This window comes from Vanellus vanellus (assembly GCF_965231255.1).
Source record: "Vanellus vanellus genome assembly, chromosome: 1".
In the NCBI taxonomy this organism is placed as follows: domain Eukaryota; kingdom Metazoa; phylum Chordata; class Aves; order Charadriiformes; family Charadriidae; genus Vanellus; species Vanellus vanellus.
The window spans coordinates 76,728,636-76,750,502 of record NC_138905.1 but is presented as its reverse complement, the minus strand read 5'-3'; the positions used below and the strand labels follow the sequence as shown (position 1 = coordinate 76,750,502).

The window sequence follows — 21,867 nt, the reverse complement described above, 5'->3', positions numbered from 1 at the left end:
AACACAAACAAAAAAAATCAGCAAGGTTTTCAAAGCAAACCCCAACACATTTATATTTGATTTCAATAATACGTTACACAAAGTAAAAACATCCTCAAACTAGTAAAAAAATGAGATATTCCTCACACGTTTCAGTGTTCAATCTTCTGTACAGTTGTTTCTGAACCACTGGGTGAAATATTAATTTCCACTTATTCACCAAATAAAGAAGAAAGGCCAATATAGTTGTCTGTTTTCCATAATAAGAGAACAATGCTACCATTTTTGCTCCTATGAGGGAGAGCAGTTAACCAGAAACAAGTGCTACAAGGGCAGGTCAGTGGCTACTTTCTGTCAGCAGCTGCTGCCTACCTTCCCCTCTTCTAGCCAGCTGCAGATGCCCAGATCTCCAAGGCAGGCAAAAGTGGCCTTTGGCTGTTGGTCACCATAGACCGTCTCAACTGCTGTTCTCTGACTTATTGAGAAAAAAGGACATTGGCAAAATACGTGGGTGAAGATGTGAACCAGCTACAGACAGGGTAAAAGGCCCCCTTGACAACTTGGTTTAATGGAAATAAAATCCCCTCTGTCCCCCTCTCAAAAACCCAGTCATTGGCAAAGATCCTCAGTATCATTGGAACAATCCAAATTACAGCTCCATTGTAAGGCACAGAGAATGAAAAAGAATTAAAAATAAAGAATGAAAAATTAAACACACACACATTTACTGTCTCACAGGCTCCTCCCTTGCAATCAATTTGGAGAGGACTTTTTTGTCCTGCGATCTATCAATTCTGCTTCTCCACATTCTGACACACGGGAGGTAGGCCAGCACTTAAAATTAGGTCAATTCACACATGCAGTCTTGTGAAGCTCAGAAGGAAAAGTAGAACTAACTTCACATTTCCATTTATTCATATCTACTTTTCTTAAAAGATCCTTCCTTTTTTCCTTTAATAAGAAACTCTTTCACCTTGTTTTTTCTACTGGAAATAATGCAGTTTTCAGAGCTAAATCTGACTTAAGCCTGAAATAAAAATCACTGGTAAATGCCAAAAAATGTTCTTCCAGGTTACTCAACTACTTTTTGTAGTGTTGATATTTTCTAGTCTTGTTCTGCTTCTTGAACAGGTTGCTGTTAATGCTCACAGTAATTAAGACAAAAAAATAACATGGGAATTCATATAATGAATTACTTACAATACCACAGTGTTGTTTGATACAATGTACTCCAGTTCTTTGGTCCACGGATTCATGAAACTAAACCACTGACTCTTTAAAGTAACAAAAGTCCCATCTTTTGCTCTAAATTTGTACGAATTTGTAAATACTTTTTCTTTATTCTGCAACACTAGATAAGAAAGGAAAGTTGTAATCACCGTATTTATACTTAGAAAGATAAAGTTAAAAAAAAATCTGTTTTATAGCATCATAAAACTAAAATGTTTTTGATGGCCAGAAATTGAAATTAAATGCCAGAACAACTGACAGGACAGGACCCCTGCTAAAATCAAACTACAGTTTCATCAATGTCATTAATCTTAAATTAAAGCCCAAGTACTAAGTTTCTGCAAAGCACTAGTAGGGAGACTCCTGACTTGGTGAACTTTCATAATCACTGTCTTTAATCACATGATTAGGCACATTTGCTCTTCAGGACTCCTTCCTCACTCTTATAAACAATTGAAGCAGGGGGTTGAAAGAAGCTCTGATGTTATTCCCTTGCAATTAAAGCACTGCACCAAGACAACAAGAGTTTCTCCCTGCTTTTATTACAAGCTTTATGCGGGCATGTTTTAATGCAGACATAGAAAAGGACAATGCTAAGATTGTTTAATTTTATTAATTCTCAGCTTCTGATTTTTTGATTTGTACTGTTTTCGCACAGCAGTTACATGTAGTTATATTTAGTCTAGGGGACCAATTATTTTGTACCTTCTTTATGTTTTTCAGCTAGATGATTGTGATCATCTTGATGGCAGTACTCATAACAAGAAGTTCCTAGAAGCTCTTGTGGCAAATACCCTAAAATTGCTGTTGCACTGTTAGAAAAAAAAAAAAACAACAAAAAAAAAAAACACAAACATGAACTACAGTGGATTCAAACAATTGCAAAGTTTGTTTCCTTCAGTATCAGATAAAGCAGAAAATTAATATTTAAAGAAATAGATGCTTGTGTTTGTGTTTGGGAAAAAGATATAGCTTTAGTATAGTGAAAAGTGGTAACTTGGTCTATACAACAAATAAAAGTCTGCTTTAGAAAGTTCAGAAAATAGGAACTTAGCTTTCACTTCTAATGAAATAATTTGGTACCTTATTTACATTTAATGTATGCGTTCCAAATAGTAAGATTTTAAGAAGTAATAAGTAAAGAACATTTAACCAAAAATTGTCATATGCATAGATATGAAGCTCTAACTGGAGATTTTTCTTTATGAATAAGTACATCAGTGCATTTGATGACATATCTTGCTAGCTCATCTTTTCCTATAGAACAATGCACTTACTTTTACACATTCCATTTTATGTTTGACAAAAAAACCACAGCCCAAGTACTCATACATTCAGAATGAACTGCTTCCTGTATACAGCACCTAGAAATTCTATCCTACTTGAGAAATTACAATTCTGACAGAAAGTATTAGAAAATTTAACTAGTGGTGTAATTTTCATTTTCTCTTAATTAAAGAACAAAACGCTTACCGCTGATCTACATAAACAAATTTTCCATCCATGGCAAACCGTGTAACAAATTCTGTTGCTTTGACTTTTATCTCTCCACTCTTTTGTGGAACAATATAAGGGTGTAACCTCCCAATTGCAACAAGACAGTTGAAGTTACTACTGTCCTTTTCTACATCATTTTCTTCTTCTACTCCCACCTCATTAGGAGGCCAGTTCTTCATATACCCAGTACAATGAATGGTACAGTATTTTCTGTGATCTAATAAAAATAAATGAAATAAGAAGCAGTTATGGTTCAAAAAGTAAACTGAATTACTTTTTTTTTCATTCCATTCACCATGAGACCAGCAACTATATTTTATGCTTACCTACAACAACTGTACAAGGCTATAGATAATTTTACAGAGTATTTTTTAGTTAATTTTTTACTACTTCATTTTGGCTTACCTGAAGAGAGCGCTTCTAACCCTATGTAAGATTTAGGAAGATAAGTTATAGGTGTTGGCAGTTCAAACACAGTCTCACAGAAAAAAAAGTAAACTGACAGTCTGGTAACACACAGATCACTTTCTCTTTATATAGTTTCATATGTGTTGTAAATTAAAATAAACTAGAGAGGCACTCTGTAGCTTCCAAATCAATTTACCCTTTGTGAACATGATCTTAACATATGCTTACTGCAATTGCTAAAAGAATCAGTTGAGAGAACAACCCAAAGCAACCTAGCTTATTTTCTATTCATCTTAGGCTTCTGAATTCCTCAATTTTCTGGTAACACAAATATTTAAAAAGCCTTAAATTATAGCATACACTGTCATTTATTCCTATGGCTGGTAGACTCTCTGCTGCCTATGTAACATGCAAACACCCACATATGCATTAAGGCACAGAAATGACATTACGTATCCTACAGTAACTATCTTTCAAAAAAATCAACAAAGCATTCTTGGTATCCGTATTTTGAACAAATTATGCTTTACATAGCTTTGACTGTATTAACCCTATGAACTACAGAAAACATGTAACAACTCTGTAATATGAAAAACTGAGTTATCCTATTGTGACTTTCTCACAGTTTCTCAGATTGTCAATACTGTTTTCCTGAGAAACATTTATACAAGTTAAATTCTTATTTCACCAAGTTACTTGGCACATCAAGGGACACTGAATTTTATTTACTTACAATGACAGACCTATTTTAAAACTTACTATTGTATGGTATATCTGAACAATAACAGGTTACATTGAAAAACAAAAGTAGGAGGGTTTTCTCAGGGTTAAACAATTTCAGCACAGGTTTGCAAAAATTAATACTAAGGTATTAAATAAAAGCTGGAAATTACATTTTAAAAAAGATCCATCCACTGAAAACTTGACAAGAGTATATTGCTATACAGGCATACCAAAATATGAACTAAATTAAAATTACTGGAAAAAATGAATGGAATTACACTGATAAATTAACTTTACTATTAAAAGCAAAAAAAAAAAAAAGGAAAATTCATACTTTTTAAGTACACACAACACAAAAAGTAAATCAGAAAAAAAAGTTGGTTTACTTGCTTTTTTTCCTTCAAACCAGTAGATTTTGCAGGCCTTATTCACAGTTATCTTCAAGACATATGTTATTTAGTTTCATTCTTCTGATCTGCTCCAGTGCTTTCAAAAATTTCCCTGAGACTTCTAAAATTTGACTAAAACAGACCATGCACTCCTAAACAGCCACTGTAAATCAGGTTCCTCCCTCCCTCTTTTCCAGGAGTGAATAGGGATTAGAAAGAGTACAATTAGACTGTTTTCAAAACGTGTCTCCAGTACATATTTACACTTCTCTACAGCTACTTTGTGAAGTCAGTGATAACTACAAGGGTCACACTACTGACTCAGAACTTTAATATACCAAATTTCAAGACAGAAAGCCCCCACTTCATCTACACTGTTTGAATACCTTTCTTCTTTGGGTTGGGCAAGCACTCCTTTTCTTCTTTGACTGTGGTCCTACTACATTTTATCCGACAGAAGAAGGAACGTCGAGCACCAGAATTCAGTCGAGCTGGTCCAGCTTGAAAATCTGTGTGTACTTGCAAGCCAGCTTACAAAAATTTAGTAAAGTAGTTAAAAACCCAAAATCCAACAATAAAACTTCAGAAAACAAGGCCTTTTCTTCATTTTAGCTTCCAGTACACTCTCCTTACTCTTTAGTTGCCTAAATTTTGTTCTTGCAATTGAAAAAAAAATGAAAAAAGTCTAATAACTTAAATAGGGCAAAGAGAATGTGACTGTCACACAGATTCTAAAATTAAAATGAACTACCAAATTATTTTTAAACCCTCCTCGATATTCTGAATAGTATTTTAATAAATATGCTTTAAACTTTCAACTTCTATTTGGTACAAGGAAGAACTGCAAAGATGCTTATAAAAGCCAGCTATAAAATAGTGATTAGCTGTACAGTACATAAGGTTTTCCATATTAGAAATAACTGTAAACAAAACAAGATTTGGTTAAATTAGGATTGACACTTAGCATTTTCAGAGAAGACAGTGATTCTTGATATTGAAGTATTTTATCCCATGTTCGACTACATCAGGTCTTTTGTATTGACAAGACCTATCAAATACAAGAAAAAAAAGTAGTATGTCTGGTAGGAAGAATGTCAGACCACATCTTGGTAAGTGCTTAACAATCCAAACTTCATTCATTATTATTATCTAAAATAAATTATTTTCTGGGCTAGCTTTTAAACTGTAAATGCATTCTAAGCAGCAGATAAGCATTCAAGTATGTTTCGTTCATAGAAATTATACTTCAAGTTTGTACATCCATGCACATACAGACACATGAACACATCCTGCATAATAACTAAATTTATAAGCATCTCTTTAAAAGAGTCTGAGCACATTCAAATATGACTTACTTTTCCCATCTACGAGCTTCTCCCTAGGAGAGATATCCGAAGAAGAAAGTTGCTCCTTAACTTTTGCAACATCTTTTGGATGCAAGTAATCAAACAAACTTTGTCCAATTAAACTGGCCTATTTAAAAAAAAACAACAACCAAACAAAAAACACCAAACCCCAAAAGTTATAACAACCACATCGTTTTAGAACAGGATTCAATACATATTACTTATCTCAGAAAAACAACTTTCTACACCATTAAAAAAAAGTTAAATACCACAGTTACTCTAAACATCAATATTTTGATCCACATTTAATTTGCCATTGTTTAGTATTATTCTTATAAAAACAGGGTAGTAAAACCATAATTTGTTATTTCCCCTTTGCAAAACGCAGATTTAGTTGGATATTAAAAAACAGTTCTGTAAAACCAAATGTTTTATTTATGTACATAATATGATTCCTGATCCTAGCCTAAGAAGTTTACACACAAAATAACTCTGCTCACAGATTACTGCAGCAGGGGGAAAGTAGGGAAATAGGAAGAAATATTCATGCTACCTAATGACTGAGGTCTAATTTGGCTGGACAAAATGGTACCACTGAGCCAAGAGCTGTCTGGAAGCAGAGGTCAGCTTACTTCAGCACTCCTTAGTAGGGGATATTTACAGGAATCTCTCTAGCTGGGATCCTGCTGACTCTGCTGATCCCAAGTAACTGGTCGGCTGCACTACTGTAGGCAGCACCACTTTCTTTTGAAACAGGAAGGAATTCTCAAAGAAGTGGGCTAGTTTTGGTTTTTTCATTGCTTACCTTCACCACAGCAGGTCAAATCAATGGGTAGAAAGGAGCTGTGTTGACATGCAGTATTCCAGATTCAATTTGCAACTCATTTTGGACCCATGCCCCTTGCTATGTTATCACTGCATACATAAAGGGGAGCACTTTTCCAATAAACCAGAGTCAGAAATGGGTTTAATGAAAAGCTTCTAAGCAAGCAGTATAAACATACAGCCACTTTCATTTGCCCGGTCCCCTAATGCAAAGGGAAAGTGTCATTGAGAAAGGCCAATAGCAGCCTTGTCAAAGTACATAGGTGTAACAGATTAGGCTGCAGGATGGGATTCATAACCTAGGAATGATTCCCAAATAAGCTAATAAATTCATTGGTTTTCAGTCATATTCTCTGAAGCTTTTTGGCTGGAATAGTTAAGATCTTATGGGTCTGGAGGTAGGTACGTGTGATGTGACAGACTCCAAAACATAACTTTTAGTCCTTGAGTAAATTCAGTGTAGAAGTTTATAAAAAAAAGTTATCTGCTTTATGCTTGTTCACATAAGATAATTCACTTCAATTTAAAAAGTTATAGTTTTGTTTACAAAATAAAAATAATTAAAAGTCTATAGAGTCCAGATTGGTTACCATTCTGTTTTGAAGAAAATGACCATAGCACAAATGGTTTCAAAGTTATAAAAGCAGACAGATGGAAGCACTAACAGTTTTAGCCTCTGCTTTTGGAACAGAAGTCATAGATAAATAAAATCATAGAATGGTTAGCGTTGGAAGGGACCTTAAAGATCATCTAGTTCGAAACCCCCTGCCATGGGCAGGGACACCTTCCACTAGACCAGGTTGCTCAAAGCCCCATCTAACTTAGCCTTGAACACTTCCAGGGATGGGGCATCCACAACTTCTCTGGGCAACCTGTTCCAACGTGAACAAGTTATCATGCCTTGATTATTTGTGGTAATTGTCTATGATGTTAAATATCAACTAATGGAAGGTACTTATATTTTTCCTATTTCTCTTATCCTACAGGCTAAGCTAACTCACACTATATCAGCTTCTTTGAAATTAAGAGTATATACACAGATAGTTATTGTGGGTAAGGTATTGTGTAGTGCATCTGAGCATAAAGGCATTACCAAGTAAAGCTTTAATTAACTTCCACTGCCAAATCACCAATTTTCCTGCGCCTAAAAAAAACCCCAAAAACCCAAACAACCCCAAATCGCTTCACCATTTAAAATAAAATCTCTTGGAGACAGAAATTAGGACATCTTCAAATTATCCCTTCCTCTCAGACTAGCAGTTTTCTTAAGGATGATCAACTGAAATCTGGTGCTATTACTCAGATCAGAAACACCAACTGTACTTGTAAATATTTTGTTCCAGGATATTCATCCTCACACTAAAGGAGGTTAAATCAAAGGAATTCCAAGAAATTATACACAAGGACTGTTTTTTAGTAATAGACAATAAAAGGGAAAAGTTAAAAAATTTCTAAGGAACTGCAACGTAAAAGCAAACCAAGAAACTCAGTTATAACCACCTGATCATAATTAAGTATTTTGCAAACTGATTCTGAGACAAACAGAATTTTTCCTCTGTTGCATCCAACCACAAATAGGAATCCATCTGCAGCCTGAAAATATAAAGACACTGTCTTTAAAAACATACAATAAAATACACAATGAATATTGATGACTACAAGGAAACACACTTTTAAACCTGAGTTCTAAAATTAAATAAGTTATAAATCACACCAAAAAGCAATTAAGATTACAAGGACCAAATCAGTTCTTCAACTACAGATGGCTAAAATTTCTTAAACACAGCTTTGGGAAAAGAGGCAGCCAGCTGCAAAAGAGCTTAACTTGGGAGTCATCTTACAGTTCTTGATGAAACCTTTTATTGCCACAAAGGAAAAAGAAAATAGTTGCACACGAGAAAGGGTATACAGATGTGGGTATATGACAAAGTGCAAAAACAATAAGAAATATTTTCTTTCAGGTATTATTTCAAAGTACGTCTTTGAAAATTTAAATGAAAGACAGCAAGCAATTGCAAGTATATTTATATGTAATTAAAAGCATTCTCTATACTTGCATGCAGACTTCAATATCAACATAAAATAATTTATATATTAAATATGAAGACTGTATACAGATTTATTATCCATTCAAGGGCTGCCGTCATGCTCACAAATCACCTTCTGTACCCTTTTATGAAAAAGCCTGTATAGTGTACAGTGTTTATAACCCAGTTCTTACCAAGTACACAAAAATAAAAACCACTGTCCAACTAAAAACTCAAGTTAATGGCAAGCTTTAATAAGGACATCATTTACCTGAGAGTTTCTTTCCACTTACCCTAAGGATTAACTGTCGGAGTTCATCATCCTTTAAAAATGAAGGTTTATACCGGACTTCTGTATAGGAGCTAGTGGAACCTGGAAAACAGATTATTTGTAGACATAATGTCAAAAGTTACATTTTACATTTATTTTTAAGTTATACTTGTTTGTTATTTTATAAATTTTCTTTGCAACCAAACCAGCTGAATAAAAAAAAAAAAATTCTAAAAATATTAAAATAAAAAACCTCATAAATATATGCTGGTATGGGCACACAACTAGTTTTTTCTTGCCCTTTATATAGCATAAAACAAGGAAACTTCTGTTCAGATATCTTTAATGTACTGCTAGAGAAATGGAATTACGAGAACTGAATTTCTAGAAACATTTTGTTGGCCTATTTCAGAATCAATAACATTTGCTGAATTGGAATAATTCTAACATTATCAATGGTCATGAATAATGCTTCATTAGCACTATATATCCAACAATCCAAAAAACGCTCTATTGTATTTAAATTGAACATCTCACTAAATGTAATGAGACTGACTAACTACATTTACTGGTGTACCACCCATGGCAAGTACTCTAAAATAATTTTTAGCCATTACAAGCATTTCCACAACCATTTTTAGATTATTTTTTTTTTTAGGTAAATAACAGTTGAACTTTACAGCAAATTTCAGCATTCACTATAATTTCACATAGTATCTCGTATTTTTGTAAAGCATTTGTTTTGAAGATACATGTAATAATTGGTCTTACAGCTGACCAAATTATTATTCTGAAATAGTGCTGCCAAAAAACCTGAAATCTTGTGTACTGCTGACAGAGCATGTGATATATATCTTGTATTTGGATATATTTTCTTTAGGGGAGGAAAAAAAATAAATCACAAAATCTAGCAATAGCAAAAGGAGAGGAAAGAATACATATCCTGGTTGATCCCAACACTAAACCATTCACCGAGATCCATGATTAACTTTGCTAGCTGACCGAGGATATAAACTTTTAAAACTCCTTCTCATAGTACTCTCTAAGATTTAATGGTGTTTAAGACTTTAATGTAATCAAAGTCATCAACCATTTTGTTAAAATATGTTTTGTCTTGAAACATTTTGACTACTGTTCTTGCAAAAAAGTTTGAAAGATGATTATGTCCAAACATAATTTTTTCTTTAGTTTTATACAAGTGGGATTTGTTTTACAAAGTTACACTGTAAAAGACTTAACCTACCACTGAAGTGAGTTCTCTGTGCTCCCTACCAGTGCAACCACTTACATCTGTAAGCATTTTTCAGCAGTCTTTTTCCATATTGTTGTAAATTTCAAAGTCAACAGATAAACATGAAATTGCAATACAGAGACAAAGGGTTGATGCAACCACAAACATGGGAATAACAAATAGGAGTATGAAGACCATTTGCTTCTCTATTAGCAGTACAGCTGTTGATGTCAGTACAGCACCACAGGTATTACTGTTACAGAAGGTACGATAGGAAGTGGAGAGATCACAGAACACATTTAATTCAAGGGTTGGAAAATAATGAAAGATAGACTTGCTTGATCGCTGTAATTTTAAAAAATAATCAAGGAGTGACTTGATTACAAGGCATACCCTTAGCAGACAGAAAATACCACTCACTGAAGGCTGGCCTTTTTCCTGCTATACTAAGTAAAAAGAAGAAAAGAAGTTCTGGAAGCTACAAACACATAAATTTAAATGAAGAACAGACTTGGAACTGAATTCAGCAAGGAAACATAAAATAAATGACCTTTGATTTATTTGACATAAAATAATGTACACAGTATAACTCCTGATAGAACATGGACTTTGAGGGTTAGTTTCCTAAAACCTACCTTTTAAAGATTTTAAGTGTTGCACAGCCATGCGTAACACTGTAAGCTTGTCTAGCTTTCGTGCCATGGGATTGCACTGAGGTATCATAGCAGACAATTCCTCTATCAAATTATTCATTTTGTCTCTTCTTCGTTTCTCTGTTTGACTGTGAGCCTCTCTAAGAAGAAAGATGTAGAACACATGATATTCCCCATAATATTCACCAGTTTAATTCTGGCTACAGAACATATCACAAGAACTACTTCTGCACTGAAACAGTTTTTCATACACTACTTGTATTTGACAATTGAATTGGATTTACTTGAACAAAGCAGAAATGGTCACAATAACGAGGGGAAAAATACCTCAAGCAACAACTTGATTATATGTGGCAGGAACAAGAGGCTATGCAGACTTGTAGAACTTAAGTTCTTCTTGTGACCCTTGATGTCCAAGTGAATACACCTTCATGTATACCAGAGAACTTTTGATGTCATTAGTAATCACTGGAAGACATTTCTGCTCCCTGGCCCTAGCCACCTGGTCTGTGTAAATAAAATGGAGTATTCGTTCCACTGGTTTTTTGCACTTGCTAAAGCATCTCTGAACTCTGTTTTATGTAAACTCACAACAATCTGAGATGAGCCATGTCTTGTTATCTCATTGCCTTAAAAATCACTCAGAGTGAAGACAGACACAAGCATTTATTCATAGCCCAGCACAAGCAACAGACAAGAAATGTACATGTGCTTATAAGAGATGCAGTGGAAACTGAAAGAAAAAGCTATGCCTAATTTCATCAAAGGTATTTCAGAAATCTTTTCCCTTCCTTCACCTGATAAGGTGATAGAAAGGGTTTCAGCCTCCATGCATCCTTTGTGTCTCAGGTTTCATCTCTCAGTAAGCCTCTGCCCCAGAACTCAACCACAGAAAGAGAGCTTGTCTTCTTGGACAGTTTTCATCAGAAACCCCCTTTTAAGGCACAAGACAGCGTACATCACAAATATGTTTATATGGCAGGTCACTTTTTCTTCAATTCTTTCTAGTGGAGTATGTTGCCTTTCTAGCTGACGTCAGCAGATCAAGAAAAGTTCAATTCACTCTATTCCCTCCTTACCCAGAAGACAAGCTAGCCGCTCAATTAAAATGAAGATTATTTTCCTTTCTGATTGAGACCAGACACAGTGGTAGTTAACCAAACTGAGGGACAACATGTTTTAGTTAACTGATCCCCAAAACTCTTCCGCTTAGGCATACTGTAACAAGAAAGCATTAAAGGTAATAAAGTTAACTACATCTGGAGTGTTGAGAAACAACAAACTACAGTTTTAAAGACCTAGTCTTCTATTATTTTTTATTATTTTAATCTCAAAAATAAATCCCCGCTCCACACAAATAATTATGGGTCATTCATCCAAGCAATTAGCTTTTCTCTCTCTAAACCCTGTTTTAAAATTTAATTTTATTAGTTATTCTCAACTCTACAGGTTCACCCAACTTCTTCATATCAGGTAGGAACAGTCAAGTAATATATTGTGTATAGTCCTTGAACTGTGAACCTTAGGAAGATAGATACAAGCATTTCAGGAAAGAGAACAATCTTCCACATCTCTAAGAGTCAATTACAAGTAATAGAAACCTGAACAAATAGATGCAGAAATTCAGGTGATGCCTGGACGATTCAAAAAGCCTACTGTTACATTCTCCAGTTACAAAGGGGAAGAGAGAAAAGCAAGTTCTCCAATAAGCTTGCGAAAAACAACATTGGAGGGAGATAACTTAAGCAAAGCTTCAAAGTATCTTCCAACTATTTTTTTTCCTCCAGCTAATGAACTAAAACTTAAGAAAAGAAAGTTATTAAAGCAATGAACAAAACAGAATCTTGTATAGCAACCTGGGACACTCAGTAAAGAAAAATTGATTTTGGAATTAAACAAAAAAACTGTAAATATATTTTGGAACACTTTCGTTTCCATTTAATTTAAATTACAAGAACACAATCATTATTAGTTCGCATATGGTATAAACAATGCTTTTGACAGCAGAGTGGATTATGCATTTCTGCTTTGACATCTCTGCTCACATGACAAATGAAAGACATTTATTTTTAAAACAACTTTATAAAACAGCTCTAGTTTTACTAAGTGGCTTGTCTATAGTTTAAAGTATTTGTTTGCATGAATCATGACTGCATTCAGTCACATAGCATTTCAAGTCTTACAAGTGCTTTATGTGAATTTCCATTTGGATTCAGGTAAGATGTGAATTCAAAGTACAATGGCAAACCTTGAATTCCCTAGACAGAAATTTGTTCCAGAACAGGAATTCTTTGTCATGCTTTAGCTGAATCCATTTTCATGCTGGATAAATTTTAAATACTTCCAAGTAGACAATTCTAGAAAAAAAAAATCTCAAATTCATACAGACTGAGGATCAGCTCCTCCCTTTACACACAACTTGTAGGTACTGCATTTAATTCTCACCTTGAAAATTTTAACCTCAGGTTTTTGCTAAACCATCTGAAATATTCTGCAACACAACTTTCATTAAAATTAGTAGAAAATAAAATCCTCAAGGAGGCTCTAAAAATTCCTATACGTCTAGGAGGAAAAGGGAAACTTTACTGTTCAATATTTAATAATTTTAATAAATGTTGCCCCCAAGCTCATATTTTACTATTGTGAATCCTAGTATTTACTAGCAAAATGTACTTTTATTGTAAATTAGTACCTGAAATCTTTTATTTTAACATGTTCTTCATCTTCACTCCTAGAGAAAACAAGATACAGTTTTACATTGCATATTTAATGCTAGGCAATTCTTTCCTCCCACGAATTCAAGAAGACAGAGAAAATGCTACAAATTTACTATGGCTTGAAAAAGCAAACCCACAAAAGTTCCTAATACAAAAATGATCCAGCAAGTGACACATAATAGAAAGAGACCAAAGCATAATTTCTAATATTCATATTTATGTGAGCATATTATGGGGATATTTCATAATTTCAGGGCTATTTCTACCCTGGAGAAAACAAAATTAATGGGACATTCAAATAACTTAAGTCCAGGATTGACATTTTTTTTTTTAATTATTTAAAAATTTACAAGAGACTTCATCGATTCATGTTTTTATTTCCAAAATCTTATTGCAAAAAGATGAAAAAAGCAATCTTAGCCTAGACTGGGCCTAAAACACACTTTAATTGTTCAAAAAAAGTAAAAATTAAGTATTTTCCTACACCATACAGCAATGACTGGAAAGTCTATGTAATAAAATTGTAAATGAAAGACAATCATAGTGCGTGTATCACGACAAATACTTGGCAGCAGAAAAAAATATAAATGATGATTCAAACAATGACAATCTTTTTTCACCGCTAAGATCACTGTGTTCTTCACCACCACCTATTAAGAATTTGTGCAGCAAGCTGACCACCCTGGACTTTGGGAGAGCCGACTTTGGCCTCTTGAAGAATCTGCTTGGTATGGTGCCATGGGATGAAGCGCTGGAGGGAAGAAGGAGGGCCCAAGAAAGTTGGTTAATATTCAAGGATCATCTCCTCCAAGCTCAGGAGCGATGCATCCCTACAAAGAGGAAGGCAGGCAGAAAAGCCAGGAGGCCTGCATGGATGAACAAGGAGCTCCTGGACATGATCAAAAGCAAAAAGGAGGCGTATAGGGAGTGGAAACAGGGGCAGGTAGCCTGGGAGGAATACAGAGGAATCGTTCGAGCAGCCAGGGATCAGGTCAGACAAGCTAAAGCCCAGATAGAACTAAATCTGGCCAGGGACATCAAGACAAACAAAAAATCCTTCTTTAAGTATGTCAGTAAGAAAAGAAAGACTAGAGAAACTGTGGGTCCTCTCTGGAAGGAAACACAAGAACTGGTTACCTGGGACAGAGACAGAGCTGAGGTACTCAATGACTTTTTTGCCTCAGTCTTCACTGGCAAGGACTGCAGCCACACCACCCATGACGCAGAATGCAAAGGCGAGGATTGGGAAAATGAAGAACGGCCCACTGTAGGTGAAGATCAAGTGCGAGACCACCTGAGGAGCCTGAAGGTGCACAAGTGCATGGGACTTGAGGAGATACAGCTGCAGGTCCTGAGGGAACTGGCAGATGAAGTCGCTAAGCCACTAGCCATCATATTTGAGAAGTCATGGCAGTCTGGCGAGGTTCCTGCCGACTGGAAAAGGGGAAACACAACCCCTATTTTCAAAAAGGGAAATAAGGAAGACCCAGGGAACTACAGGCCAGTCAGTCTCACCTCTGTGCCTGGCAATATCATGGAGCAGATCCTCCTGGAAACTATGCTGAGGCACACAGAAAACAAGAAGGTAATTGGTGACAGCCAGCATGGCTTCACCAAAGGGCAAGTCATGCCTGAACAAATTTGGTGGCCTTCTGCGAAGGGGTTACAGCATCAGTGGACAAGGGAAGACCAACTGATGTCATCTACCTGGACTTGTGCAAAGCGTTTGACACCATCCCATGCAATATCCTGGTCTCTAAATTGGAGAGACATGGATTCGACAAATAGACCACTCGGTGGATAAAGAACTGGCTGGACGGTTGCACTCAAAGAGTTGCGGTCAATGACTCAATGTCCAAGTGGAGAACAGTAACGAGTGGCGTTCCTCAGGGGTCAGTACTGGGACCTGTACTGTTCAACATCTTTGTCAGCACCATAGACAGTGGGGTCAAGTGCACCCTCAGCAAGTTTGCCGATGATACCAAGCTCTTTGGCGAGGTAGACACACTGGAGGGGAGGGATGCCATCCAGAGGGACCTGGGCAGGCTGCAGAGGTGGGCCCAAGCCAACCTTATGAAGTTCAACAAGGCCAAGTGCAAGGTCCTACATCTGAGTCGGGGCAATCCCAAGCACAAATACAGGCTCGGCAGAGAATGGCTGGAGAGCAGCCCTGAGGAGAAGGACCTGGGGGTGCTGACTGATGAGAAGCTCAACATAGCCAGCAATGTGTGACCGCAGCCCAGAAGGTCAACCATATCCTGGGCTGCATCAAAAGAAGCATGGCCAGCAGGTCGAGGGAGGTGGTTCTGCCCCTCTACTCCACTCTCATGAGTCCCCACCTAGAGTACTGTACCAAGCTCTGGAGTCCCCAACATAAGAAGGACATGGACCTGCTGGAGCGTGTCCAGAGGAGAGCCACGAGGACGATCCGAGGGCTGGAGCACCTCTCCTGTGAGGAGAGGCTGAAAGAGTTGGGGCTGTTCAGCCTGGAAAAGAGAAGGCTCCAGGGAGATCTTACTGTGGCCTTCCAGCACCTAAAGGGGGCCTACAGGAGAGCTGGGGAAGGACTTTTTACTAGGGCATGTAGTGAAAGGATAAGGGGGAATGGCTTCAAACTGGAAGAAGGTAGATTTAGATCAGATATTAGGAAGAAAATTCTGACTTTGAGGGTGGTGAGGCACTGCAACAGGTTGCCCAGAGAAGTTGCTGAGGCCCCGTCCCCGGAGGTGTTCAAGGCCAGGCTGGATGTGGCCTTGGGCAACCTGGTGTAGTGGGAGGTGTCCCTGCCTATGGCAGGGGGGTTGGAACTAGATGATCTTCAAGGTCCTTTCCAACCCAAACCATTCTATGATTTTATTTCAGAACGTGGCCTAATAGGTATCTTGCCAATTCAGTATGAGTTTAGTACTTGCAGAGGCAGTTCCCATACAAGTACTTGCTACTATTTTCTTTAAAAGAAAAACTGACACAAATATTTTTAATCCCTCTACAGCAGTTCTTTGGCTTTCTTTAATTCAGCAGGGGAAACATCTTATGCAGTACTCTAATTTCAGAGGAGAGACGTGCTAGCCTATGTCCATTTCAGAAGAGGCGTACCAGGATTATAAGGAGAAAGGCCAATCAGTCAGCGGCTGTTTCCTAGGAGGAAACAGAAGTAGGAAGTAGAAGGACAGTTGGCGACTACAGCTTTAGGAAAGACCCTAAAAGCTGCTTCCACCTGTAACGAAGCACTGACCCCAGCGAGGATCCAGCAGCCAGAACCAAATTAACACACGATTCAGAGATCCAGCTCTTCCACCTGGGATTTCACTGGAACTCAGGAATGTTCTAGACAGTCTGATAAACCCAAACACAGGAGTATGTTGGTCTCACAAGACCCTAGGACTTTCCTGCAGTGAAACTGTTTCAGATTTAGATGAGTTAACAATAACTAGTATTTTTCTTTCATTTTAAAAGAAACTTTTACCAGAAATGTGTACATACTATGAACTCCAACAGAAGTTACAATTATCTGACCATAAGAAGAGAAGAAGTAAGGGGAAGCCAAACTAACTGCAATGCACCATGTGGCCTATTAACTAACTCTCCTTATCCCTCAGGAGCTCCACTTGGAGAAAAATGAGAACAAATTTGCTGCTCAAGCAATCAGTCACAGCTTTCAATGGATTTATATAGCCTCTGTCCTAACAGCTGTGTTGTTACTGATATAAATAGCTAGACTAAAACTACCTTGACTACTTTCTCATTTTCAAAACAGGGAAAAAAGGAGGACCTGGGGAACTACAGGCCAGTCTGTCTCACCGCTGTGCCTGTCAAGATCATGGAGCAGATCCTCCTGGAAACTATGCTAAGGCATGTGGAAAATAAGGAGGTGATTGGTGACAGCCAACATGGCTTCACTAAGGGCAAATCATGACAGACAAATTTGGTGGCCTTCTACGAGGGGTTATAGCATTGGTGGATAAGGGGAGAGCAACTGACATCACCTACACGGCTTTGTGGAAAGCATTTGACAGTCCCACACAACATCCTTGTTGCTACATTGGAGAGACATGGAATTGACAGATGGACCATATGGTGGATAAGTAGGATGGCCACACTCAAGGAGTTGTGGTCAATGGCTCGATGTCCAAGTGGCGACCAGTGGCATTCCTCAGGGGTCAGTACTGGGACCCTTGCTGTTTAACATCTTTGTCAGTGATGTGGACAGTGGAATTGAGTGCAAGCTCAGCAAGCTTGCTCACAGAACCAAGCTGTGTGGAGCAGTCAAAACACTGGAGGGAAGGGATGCCATCCAGAGGGACCTCAACAGGCTTGAGAGCTGGGCCCATGCCAAGCTCATGAAGTTCAACAAGGCCAAGTGCAGGGTCCTACATGTGGGCCGGGGCAATTCCAAGCACAAATACAGGCTAGGCAGAGAATGGATTGAGAGCAGCCCTGAGAAAAAAGACTTGGGGGTCTTGGTCGATGAGAAGCTCAACGTGAGCCGGCAATGTGCACTCACAGCCCAGAAAGCCAACCATATCCTGGGCTGCATCAAAAGAAGCATGGCCAGCAAGTCGAGGGAGCTGGTTCTGCCCCTCTACTCTGCTCTCATGAGACCCCGCCTGGACCACTGTGTCTAGCTCTGGGGCCCCCAACATAAGGAGGACATGGACCTATTAAGAGTGGGTCCAGGAGGGCCACAAAGATGATCATAGGGCTGGAGCACCTCTCCTATGAAGACAGGCTGAGAGAGTTGGGGTTGTTCAGCCTGGAGAGAGAAGGCTCCAGGGAGACCTTATAGCAGCCTTCCAGTACCTGAAAGGCCTAGAAGAAATCTGGAGAGGGACTTTTTACAAGGGAGTGTAGTGGTAGGACAAGGGGTAATGGCTTTAAACTGAAAGAGGGTCGATTTAGATTAGGTATCAGGAAGAAGTTCTTTACTTGTGAGGGCAGTGAAACACTAGAACAGGTTGCCCAGAGAAGTCGTGGATGCCCCATCCCTGGAGGTGTTCAAGGCCAGGCTGGATGGGGCTTTGAACACCCTGCTCTAGTGGAAGGTGTCCCTGCCCATGGCAGGGGGGTTGGACCTAGATGATCTTAAAGGTCCCTTCCAACATAAACCATTCTATGATTCTTTGATTGACTGCATGACCATAGATTGAAATTCTACGTCACGGCTATAATGTTGGTATACTTTATTGGTACTAGAAAGAACATAATCTGTATTAATCAGGAAAAAGTAAAGAATACCACCTTTTCCTCTGTTTTCTCAATTGTTTTATTAAACATACTTCCCCATTTCTTCTAAAATGGAATTAGAAGTTTGAAAGACAGGTGTATTTTTATTCACCCTTTTCCATGAAGACCACCATGGAAAAAATCCACAAAGAAACAAACAATTTATCCCAAAGGAAGATTTTTATACTACCCAATAAGCCATGTACCAAACACTGACTACCCTGCAAAAAGGGATCTTGGGGTTCTGGTTGACAGCAGGCTCAATATGCGTCACCAGTGTGCCCTGGCAGGCAAGAGGGCAAACCACCTCCTGGGGTGCATCAAACACAGCATAACCAGCTGGTCAACAAAGGTGATTATCTTGCTGTATGCAGCATTGGTGCGGCCTCACCTTGAATACTGTGTGCAGTTCTGGACCCTACAATTTAAGAAGGATGTTAAGGTACTTGAATGCATCCAGAGGAGGGCAACAAAGCTGGTGAAAGGGCTGGAAGGAATGTCCCATGAGGAGCAGCTAATGACTCTAGGTTTGTCTAGTTTGGAGAAAAGGAGGCTGAGGGGTGACCTCATTACTCTCTACAGCTTCCTGGGGAAGGGGAGAGGGAGGTGCTGATCTCTTCTTCCTAGTATCCAGTGACAGGACATGTGGGAATGGTTCAAAGTTGCGCCAAGGGAGGTTTAGACTGGACATTAGGAGGCATTTCTTTACCAAGAGGGTGGTCAAACACTGCAGCAGGCTTTCTAGAAAGGCAGTCGATGCCCCATGCCTGCCAGTGTTTAAGAGGCATTTGGATAATGCCCTTAACAACATGCTTTAACTTTTAGTGAGCCCTGAAGAAGTCAGGCAGTTGGACTAGATGATCGTTGTACGTCCCTTCCAATTTAAATATTCTATTGTATTTTATAAAATAGAATACTGTACAGCTACAAATAAACAAATACATTTTCTAAAAAAGATATGCAGGTGCAGAAAAAGCAATCACAACAAAGTAATCATGTAATTAATAACTGTCACATAACATATATACACAAAGGGTTTACTTACGCTGCACAGTCAATCTTAATTCTGGTTTGTCACCTTGTAATAGTATTATTTTAACATAGTTGCGGTAGTTCTATTTTAAAAGCACTTGACAACGTTAAAACAAACAAAAAAATGTTTACATGCACCAGTCCTAGAAGAGTATGAGACCTTTCTTTCACACCCCTAGTCTTATTTAACTGTTACTTTTCATTCGTTCCCATTCTTACCTTAACTTCAATACTAACAAATCTGGTAAAGTTATAAGCAAGTCAGAGTGTCTTCTTAGAAAGAAGTATCAGAAAACATTAACATTGGATGGACCTATCCACCCTGTTAATTAGCTGTATGTTTATCACCTTGTTCTGTACAAAGACCTGCCCTTAGACAAAGCATTCCTTAAGGCAAACCACAGAGCTCATCTAGCCAAACAAGAAAACGTGACATGTTCATAGCACTGAAAACAAAAATGGATTTCTTTATAAAAGTACCTTTTCTGAGGATCACCATCAGCTTCAACTGTATCCCTGCAGAAACAGGTAATAAAGTAAGCAAAATGTAGTTTGAAGCACAAAAAGATGACTTGATATACCCAATGAAAAAACATCACTGAAAAATTTTAGTGGAAACACCACTTGATTAGTTATTTTCCTCAAGAATGTTAGTTTTTAGAAATGAATTACTAGTTTTTATAAAACAATACTTTTTCAATTAGTATTTCAACTTGGACATGAATTTTTTTTATGACAGAAGTTTCATGAAATCAGAGATCCAAGTTTCAGGTAAGCACTATTGATGAACCAGCACTTTTACTGAACAGGTAAAAATCAGTAAGTACTAGTGAAAAAGAATAGAGACTTTTTTTTTTTTCCCCAGAAACAAATGTGTTTCTGGAGTTTTCAGTGATCTACATGATACACTTGAACCTCCAAGTTGACAATTATATCAACATCCACAGTATGGTTACATACTGTAGATCAATGGACTATATATGGAAGAAATAGTGATTAAAGAGAATTGCTTTAATAATCACAAATACATGTAAATCTCCTACCTCGCCCCCTTTTTTAAATGCAGATTTTCCACACTAGTTTGGAGATACTTGTAATGCACTAATGCAGTAGATCTGCAGGCTGACCTGTGTGCCTTACTTATGGCTGATTAATATAGCTTTGCATAGACTGCTTTTAAAAAAAATATTTTTCTATGTAAATGATTATTTGGTTAACTAGCATCTGTTTGGCAGTTACAAAATGTGAGAAAACAGTTGACAGTATCATCTCAATAAAGTATGACCCACTTAAAAAGACTGAGTACTACTGTAGGGCTGTCCTCATTTTTAGGTCACAGGTCTGTCTGGACATTTAAGTAAATGGCTGCCCTGGTCAGTGAAGAAGCAGTTCTGATTCTACAGTTCTAGATCGAAGAGCTTAAATAGTAATCTTGTTTCACACTTTAAGGTGATATTCTAGTGTGCACTTGTGAGACTTCAAGCAACTTAATAAGAATTTGCTGCAAAGAGAACTTGCCTTTAATAGCAGGCAAAGCAAAAAAAAAAAACCCAAAAAAAAACCCAAAAAAAAGAGTTAGGATTGAAATTTCAGCATTAGAGACACATTACCCAGACACTTCAATCCAGAAAATGGCATTATAGAATTCTACATATATCCCTTAAATTTAAGGATTATTTTTTCTATTTTTAATAACTCATGACTGTCAAAGAATGCATTTGAAAGAAACTGTAATAAATAATGGTAATAAATAAAGGAAACAGGATTAGTTACCATGTTGCATAAATAACAGATGAACGCCTCAAATTTATGTTGAGACACATACAGAATTGATTTACTTACTGGTTATCAGAATCGCTTCCTTTGCGCTTCCTTGGAATCTCGGCCACAGATGCATTGAAAGAAGCAGTGGTAGCAGGCTTAGTTACTGGATTCATGAGGCTGGGGACTCCAGAAGCAATGCACGTGTTTCCATCTATTGAGAAATTATCTGGGAATAAGAAAAAAAAGCTCAGTGTCCAGTAAGAGCTACATCATCATGTATCCATTCTGATTTTCATTTGAAAAAAAAAAAAAAATTGTCCGTGGGTACCTTCTATGACTCTGACACAAAAACCAAAGTTTGCACTGCTACAACCTAAGTAAGAGTATATTGTCTTCCCACAGTGCTGTAACAATCTCATCAATGCAATCAACAGACCAATGCAATATAAAACACGCCTATTCTCTTCCTCAAACAACCTTAGCAGATTATACTTAAATCCCCCAGCACCTCAAACATCCTGCTGTAAAATCACAAAACGTAGCATTAGCTAG

The 21,867-nt window shown here is 37.6% G+C and overlaps 1 protein-coding gene across 1 annotated transcript in view; it reads right to left on the bottom strand.

Moving 5' to 3' along the window:
- Positions 1 to 21,867, bottom strand: part of BMAL2 (basic helix-loop-helix ARNT like 2) — a gene marked incomplete at its 5' end in the record, with an annotated part of 41,692 nt that overhangs the window by 11,731 nt on the left and 8,094 nt on the right. Inside the window, 10 exons of the mRNA XM_082479534.1 lie at positions 1,180 to 1,330; positions 1,915 to 2,021; positions 2,683 to 2,923; positions 4,613 to 4,756; positions 5,582 to 5,699; positions 7,898 to 7,990; positions 8,718 to 8,797; positions 10,562 to 10,719; positions 20,032 to 20,067; positions 21,394 to 21,526. Coding sequence (XP_082335660.1) covers positions 1,180 to 1,330; positions 1,915 to 2,021; positions 2,683 to 2,923; positions 4,613 to 4,756; positions 5,582 to 5,699; positions 7,898 to 7,990; positions 8,718 to 8,797; positions 10,562 to 10,719; positions 20,032 to 20,067; positions 21,394 to 21,526 — 1,261 coding nt within the window. The remainder of the gene's footprint in view (positions 1 to 1,179; positions 1,331 to 1,914; positions 2,022 to 2,682; positions 2,924 to 4,612; positions 4,757 to 5,581; positions 5,700 to 7,897; positions 7,991 to 8,717; positions 8,798 to 10,561; positions 10,720 to 20,031; positions 20,068 to 21,393; positions 21,527 to 21,867) is intronic.